This window comes from Vigna unguiculata, chromosome 1 (assembly GCF_004118075.2).
Source record: "Vigna unguiculata cultivar IT97K-499-35 chromosome 1, ASM411807v1, whole genome shotgun sequence".
Classification (NCBI taxonomy): domain Eukaryota; kingdom Viridiplantae; phylum Streptophyta; class Magnoliopsida; order Fabales; family Fabaceae; genus Vigna; species Vigna unguiculata.
In genome coordinates, this window is record NC_040279.1 from 8,456,268 (window position 1) to 8,464,338 (window position 8,071).

Genomic DNA, 8,071 nt, shown 5'->3' on the forward strand with positions numbered 1-8,071 from the left:
TTCATTTCTTAACATTTTTCTATGATTTTTTTTTTGTATTTTTCGTGAAGGTCTTACACAATTTGTGTTCAAAATAGATAAATCAGTTAATTGTGATAAATCAAAAATAGTAAGTATGTAGTCTAAATAGATAACCAGAATAGATTTGATAAACTGAACGAAATTGCAAAATCCAATTGGAAAAACTAGTGTTATGAACTTGACAATGAAGGAAAACTCAATTAAAATCCACAAATGAAAGATTGGAGTTCTTAGTTGATTGCACCAAATGATTCAAGGAGAAAGTGAAATTGAATCATCATACAACCATGTAAACACAAGAAACTAGATAGACACAAGCAAGACAATCAAGAGCATGCAGTATAACATAGAATTTAAAAGAAAAGAATCGAACATTTGGCTTAAATCGAGAAGACTTGATTCAAGCTCGCTTTAGATACCATTTGATGACACTCCTTGTGCGTGCTTGATGGAAGAAGGAGGCTCAATGGATTTATGCAGTCGAAGACAAGTGAAGAAATGTGTTTTTGGTGGTGGTGAAAGAGTTCTAAGAAGGTTAGGCAAATCTTAGAGGAGGAAGGCTAGAGAAGATTCTAAAAGGAAGCTCTAGCTAGGTGACTCTCAAATGCTAGTGTGGAGTGATCTCAACAACATTTTCTTACACATTAAAGAGCGCCAAATACAAGGGGTGGAGACTTTCATTTATAGTAGAAGGCAAGTTCCAAATGCATGCTAAGTTAGAACCTAAATGAAATGCAAAATTAACACATGCAAGATCTAGATCTCACGACTAGATCCACATTTTATGGATCAAACACCATGTGGCATATCACACTTTCCTTATTTGCACCATGTGCTAAATGCGCAAGGCAAGGAACATGCTTGTGAGCTTCTCGGCCTAGGATATTGGAACTGGGCTTAATTGGATTCAATTTCAAAAGCTAGGTGAGTTATCATCCAATATTTGACTAGCTACTTTCTAGAATTTTACAATTTATTATAAGTTTGGTCTAAGCACTTGGCCCAATTAAAATTTACACTAATGGAATTTTAGGAAGCTTGATGTCCTCCTTGGCGCGTGTGAGAAGCATTTCCTCTAGGCCCATTGTGGTCTTGAAACTCTTAGGTCCATGAGAGAAGCATAATGATTGGTCTTTGATTGGACCTATGGCTAGGACGAAGTCATCAATAAGGAAGAGAAAGTAATTATGTAAGTGTATCTATGAATGTTGGGAATAGTCCAAGTATGAGTCAAAAGTCCCACATTAGATAGAAAAGACAAAGTTAAACACTATATAAGAATAAAGACCCATAACACCATTGTCTTAAGGTTTTGGTGTAAAAGTGGTGGGTCAAATGCCTTGTATGTGTGTAATACAAATGTCATATACATAGAACCAAAATCTCTCAATGACTATAACGAAAAACATATGAAATAATATATAACCCAATAGTGGGCCCAACAACGAAGTCACATAAGCCTTTTACAAACTTAACCTGCATCATTAAATCTTTACTTACAATCACAGTTAAATCTTAATTTTCTGTTGTTGTTGATGGGGAATTGAGAATGGCCCCTTTTGCTTTTAATAAGATCAACAAATAATTTTGAAAAAATTTTGTCAGCAACATCTAGATAATAATACTTCTTCTACTTGTAACACATCATTGTACATGAACAATACAATGAGATAAGATTAAACATTTATTTGAACTCTGCAAGAGGATGACTCTACCTGAACAGATAAATCTATTGGGTTGTTTCCTCATCATTACCTCAATGAAATAGGTGGGAGATGAATTAACTAAGTGTAGGTGAAATCTATATAACTCATTTTAAACGTGCTCATTTTATTAGAATGATCCATTAAATGTTGTGGATTCAAATACAACCACAAGGTTCTTTAATGTAATGACTCTTTCTTACTGCATGTACATTTTAAAGTGTCATTATTTACCTAAATATGGCTTTGAATCTTGACAAGTATACATCATGCCCAAATAATGTTCAATTTTAATTAGGAGTGATCGAGATTCATAGAATATTCACTTTGTATTTTGTGGTAGTTGATATAGAAATAAATATAGTATAGATTTGCATACGAATTAATATAAAAACATCAACTATAAATCTCTATTCTTTAATCCATTTAAATTATTTATCATTGAATTGTCTTTTTAGTAAAGGAGAGATTTTCTAAAAAAAAGATTTGGAAAAAATATTTTGATAATATGTATGCCAATTCAAAATTGTGTTTGATTATCTTCATTATATATTAGTTTTCAAAAATTTCTTGATAGTATCTATGTCAAATTAAAACTTCGTCTATCTACTTTTATCCAACAATGATTTTTCAAAAATTGATTTTTTTAAAAATATACAATCATTATTTCTTGTTGTATATATATCTTGTTTGATATAAAATCCCTCTCAAATTTGTCTCGAGATTGGCATCTTAGATTTACTTATCTTTAAAAATTAAATAAATCTTTAAAAAAATATCTGATTTTACATTTATTTAAAGTAGTGATCAACTTTATTGAATGCTTATTTTCTTATAATAACAATGAAAATTTTCTATGTTGTTCTCAATTATTTTTATTAACATTAAATATGGTTTAGGAAATTAAAACTTGTTATATGTAATTTCAAAAACATATTTCTTTTCTTATATTTAATGGAGAGTAACATATACGACAATATAAGAAGAAGAAAAAAAAAAAACAAAGCCTTACAAGATCACCATACATGTGAAATGAAAAACAGTTCTTTCCAAACATATACACTCCTACCCAAACAAGAATTTGGGACAATGGAAGTGTCTTTCATTACAGAAATATTATTCAAAGGAAAGCTGAAACATGAGCACTAGAAGAACAACGATAGAATATGGTGATTTAGTCTGGAACGTGAACCTGAACCTACTCAATGCCTAGGTTCTTTTTTGTGATTTCATGGACCATGTGTTGATCAGGAAGAGAATTGACAACACTTTCTTTTTGGAGACACCTCTTTGCCCACGCAATATACTTGGGGCACTCATCATCTATCTTTAGGGGGACAAAAGTGTCATAGGCTTTGAACCAAGGGTAGAATGTGACAAGTGCTATGTCCACAAAACCAAGATTCTCTCCTCCAAAAAAGCTCTTCTCTCCCAACTCTTTCTCCATTAATTTAAGAAATTCTATTAATCCCTTAAAGCCAGCTTTTCTTTCTTCTCCTTTTGATCTCGCCGCCTTTCCCAACTCGGAGATCTATTCCGTAATGTGAATTGAGGTAAGTGAGATTTATATTAACATAATCAAATTCTCTTTAGTGGATGTTTAAAATATACATAAATTCTCTTTAATATATTTTAAGAGAATGAATAATGAATTTGACTTTTTATCAAATATTTCTTATTTTTTTAAAAACAAGTTGATTGGTATAACAATGAAAGACAACACTAGATTGGTTAGTTATAAGTTAAAAATCAAAAATAACAATGAAAAACTAGACTTGATTGGTTAGTTAGAGCTAAAATTACCTATCATTCTGTTAATTGTAAAATTAAAGAATAAAACACTTAAATAAAATTTCAAAAATATTCGAACACCTAGTATATATATATATATATATATATATATATATATATATATATATATATATATATATATATATATATATATATATATATATATATATAAAATTAGAACTAAGTTGAAAATAACTAAAGTTGTAAGGTACTTGAAATTTAATTAAATCTAAAATTAATTTAGAGATAAGGTCCGACAATTAGTATTGAAAAAGAAAAGAAAAACAATACAAAAATAAACTTTTGGATTGCTAAACCACTTAATTTAGGTTTAGAACAAAAGGGATATAAATATACATAAAAAAGATTATGCATCACTCATATTCTAAACTACATCCAAAAAAAAGGGTTAGAATTAATAAATAACACCAAATTATAAGATTGAACATTCTGTGAATGATAAGTAGTGAAGCAAACAAGGGTACCTTGGTGTCAACATAATCAGCCCAGAATCTGGCCTGTGCTCTTTGGTAAGGATCAGAAGGCAACAAGGGATTTGTGTGATTCCAAACCTCGTCAATGTACTGAACAGCGATTAGAGATTCACAAATGGGCTTGCCCTTGTGGATAAGAACCGGGACTTTCTTGTGAACCGGGTTCATTTGTAGGAGTAAAGAACTCTTGTTCTTCAAGTCCTCTTCTTTGTACTCATAGTTTATACCCTTTTCAGCAAGTGCAATTCTCACCCTCGCCCCATATGGGCTTGGCCAGAAACTTAGCAGAACCACCTCATCTGCCATAATGCTTCAACTTCAAGGAAAACAAATAATGAGGAAGAAATCCGCAGTGAGAAAGTGAATCGCAGTGCAAAAGAAGACTTTGGCCTACTTATTTATAACTAACTAGTTTTGAGGTTTGAATTATTATTACATGCTTTTCTTGGTTCTCACGTTATTGCGTATACTCAGATTTTCTCTGGGAATTATTTTAAAATTTTGATTTCTAACCAGCACATTAATTTCAAAGTTACAGAACCTTCAATATTTAAATGAAATGGAGACCAGAGACCATTCTAAATCGCACACACGATCTTCTATCTTCAATCTTCAATAAATAAACAATTACGTGTAGTATAAAAATTGATTCAGAAGGGGTCGTAAAGGATGATACAATAATTTTTCTCGCCTTCCAGTTTCGTCTACTATTTCTTTATCGTTCTTGTTATTTGGTATTGCTAATATATGTCTTTCTTTCTTTTAGTTTTTTTTTTTCTCATCTTTGACCACTTATTTTTTATTTGCTTAAATTCATGTTCACGCAATTCAAACTTGTATTGCTTAAATTCATGTTCACACAATTCAAATCTCCTTTAAATAAATCTATGCCTGCAACAGTATTAAAAAAAAAAAAACAAAAAAGACTAAGAAAAAATAAATGATAGCACAAGTGAAAAAAATGAAATCCGTACTACTCACAGACAGTCACTAAATGTTTATTTCGGTATTCTAATGTATCACTATGGAAAGATTATAAACTTTTACTGGAATTTCTTTTTAGTTATTAAAACTAACTTTTAATCCAAGGCTATTTTTTTCCTTCATCCCAATGGTTTCTTCACGCATCTTCATGGAAGTGTTGAGAACGTTTAAATTCTCCATACATTAGATTTTCATATTGTCGAATTTCCAACATGTTCTAAATTATAAAATTTATGATATTATTCTTATTACTTTATAATATGTGTTTATTGGATTTTAAGTTTTTATATTTTATTTTTATTTCTAAAATTGTTCGGTAGGATTCAAAAAATTATTCAAAAGAATTTATGTGTAATGACAAAAGTATGTGATAATCATTCTATTTTCTTTTATCTTTTAGATGTATCAAAGTCATAGTTATAGTTTATTTTATTGAACTTTTTTGTTTGTTGGATCTATTATTGTAGTTCGAAACTCAAAATGTATATGTCTCGACATGAAGGGGTATGTGAGATGTTTCACATCGACTAAAACTATGTCAATTTACAATATATAAGTGGGTCGAAATGTCATCTTACAAGTCAATTTTGTCGTGTTGAGTTATATTTAAAGTCTACTTCTTGTGTGTTTTGATTTGTATTATCATACATAATTGTAGCTTTCATTATTGTAATTTTTATCCTAATCTAGGTGTGTGACAAGTTTTTATCCTTCCTTAAGAACATGGAAGACCAACAAGTATGTGTTCACTAACATATTTTAGTAAATTATCACTTTTTGTTGGATTTTAGTGTCTCAAATACACACTTTATCAATCATTGGATTTTAACATTTGGAGTCACCTAGATCCAATTTTTGAAGGACAAAAGAATAATACTATTGAAATTGAACCTGTTGAGAGGGAAAGAATGGTAAGTCAAAACTTCCTAAAATTGAATCAGGTTGAAATTCCACCTATACATAGAAGGCTATCCCAAAATCTTCTCGTGTTGAAGAGTTTAACTTGTTATGATTACAAAAGTTAGTCAAACTAAAGACTCTACATAGTAACACTAGATTAGACAATCTAAGACTGCTCTAGACACGTTACTAAATCTATTTATTCGAACTAATATGCTATAAACCTATATAAGATTCTATCATCTAGGCTAAACTATGTATCACTAACTATTCTAAGAGTACTTCTAAGACTTACATTATAAATGCACTAAAAAGGCCTAATTAAGCATATTTCACAAAAACTAGTATAAAAAGCTAACTAAACTAAATTTGAGCTAAAAACTCCTAATTAACAACTTAAATCAACCAAAAACAATACAAAAACTCAAGAAAATCTGCATAAAAAAGGCACTTATCACATCCGCACACTTGAAATATTGCACTCCTAGCAAGATAAAAGATAAAAACTCACTAACATTTCTAAAACAGAAAACTAAAGCTAACAAATTTGCTCATTTTGACTCACAACAAGCTAACTCTAACCTACACATGCTAATAGAACCATCTAATTTAAGTTGTAAAACTTTCAATCATTAAAAACAACTCCAAACAAAAACATTAAGTAGTGGACAATCAAGAACCAATGGCAATGAACAACTCCAACCCTCATGGATAGTGTTTCCACTCTACACTCAAGTGTATGGGTTCATGTTGACTCTCACAATTCAATATCCAATGAATACTCTTATAACTTTACATAATTTCTAAACAATGGCTTGTAATAAGGTTAGGCTCAAGGTATGCAAATGAAAGGGAAGCAAGGCTATTAAATCTAGAAAATGTGAAGTGAATGTAGGTGGAACATACTAAGTTCAAGTGCATAAATTGTTATGGTATGCCAATTTTATTCCAACAGTTTTTACTCAAACTTCCTTGCTTTTGTTTCACACTTTTTCAATTTTCTCTTCTGTTCTGCTTCTTCCCAATATTTTTTTGAATTTTGTTCCAGCTTTCACTCAATTTTCTCTTGATTACAAGTTGTTCCAGCCACTTTGTCACTTGTATATGCCTTCAAACATCATGCATCCCCACACTTGAAATAACCATCATCCTATAACTAAGCCCATTTCACTTCACATCTCTAGGATATAATAGCAACATGTTTTTTTTTGGAAACAGGGTTGTTGTCAAGGTAAATGTTACACAAAAAAGTCATTTCTGGCTCAAATTTTGGGGTGAAAAGATATTTTTCAAGGCAAGATTTATTTGGGAAGTGGCTTATATCAAGAATGGCCTATATCACACTAGCAATTCACATCCCATGATCAATTATGCATAGAAACAATTCAAAGCCTAGAATGCCACTTTCATGAATGCACATACAAGAATGAATTTCAGGCTCAATGCTCTTCATGGTCAATTATGCTAAAATTGCTCATGCCACAACTTTTTCATGTAAAAACCATTTGAATCAATGCATTGTAGTTTAGCAAAATGATTAAATAACTCATTCATTCAAATTAGACTTTCTACCACCACCTAAAACTTAAGAGCTAGGCTAGAAAAGTGAGAAAAATTCAAATCTATAAAAGCCGAACTAAAAGTGCACTAAAAAGGCCTAATTAAGCTAATTTCACAAAACTAGTCTAAAAAGCCAACAAAACATAATAAAGATTGTAAATTAACCAAAATGCATATGCATGTACTAAAATAGCCTATAGGATTGTAAACTAATTATCCTAACAAGTTTATAATGACAAAATCTGACTAAAAGACAACTAAAGTTACCAAAACTAGTTACAACTCAAAATAAAGCTACCTAGAACCTAAAACTACACTAAAATAAACTCAAAACTCAAAACCTTAAAACTAGTTTAAAATAATGTACAAAAATACAATGTAACTACTAAGACAACTTCTAATTAGCTAAAGAAAGACAGGAAACGGGTCATAGATAAAAAATAACAAGAGAATGAAAATATTCCTAATAAAGACCTAAAATTTGATTGAAAAAGCTAAAAATACTAAAACTGAAATTTGCATTAAATTGTTACCATAAATGGTAAAATAACTATCCTAACAAATTTAAAGTGGTAAAATCAAGTTAAGAAACAACTAAAAATTAGAAATATGCACAAG

General features: G+C 30.2%; 1 protein-coding gene across 1 annotated transcript; it reads right to left on the reverse strand.

Moving 5' to 3' along the window:
• Nucleotides 1–2,715: 2,715 nt before the first annotated feature.
• LOC114185624 (probable glutathione S-transferase) lies at nucleotides 2,716–4,399 on the reverse strand. Its single transcript, XM_028073496.1, has 2 exons — nucleotides 4,001–4,399; nucleotides 2,716–3,255 (listed from the first exon to the last, which is right to left on the reverse strand). Exons 1-2 carry the CDS (start codon nucleotides 4,313–4,315, stop codon nucleotides 2,923–2,925), a joined length of 648 nt encoding a protein of 215 aa, XP_027929297.1. The 5' UTR covers nucleotides 4,316–4,399; the 3' UTR covers nucleotides 2,716–2,922.
• Nucleotides 4,400–8,071: the final 3,672 nt, after the last annotated feature.

Coding starts and splice junctions, on each gene's coding strand:
- LOC114185624 (XM_028073496.1), bottom strand. CDS start 4,315: ATGGCAGATGAGGTGGTTCTGCTAAGTTTCTGGCCAAGCCCATATGGG. Junction 3,256..4,000: donor CTGATTATGTTGACACCAAG/GTACCCTTGTTT, acceptor ATTACGGAATAG/ATCTCCGAGTTGGGAAAGGC.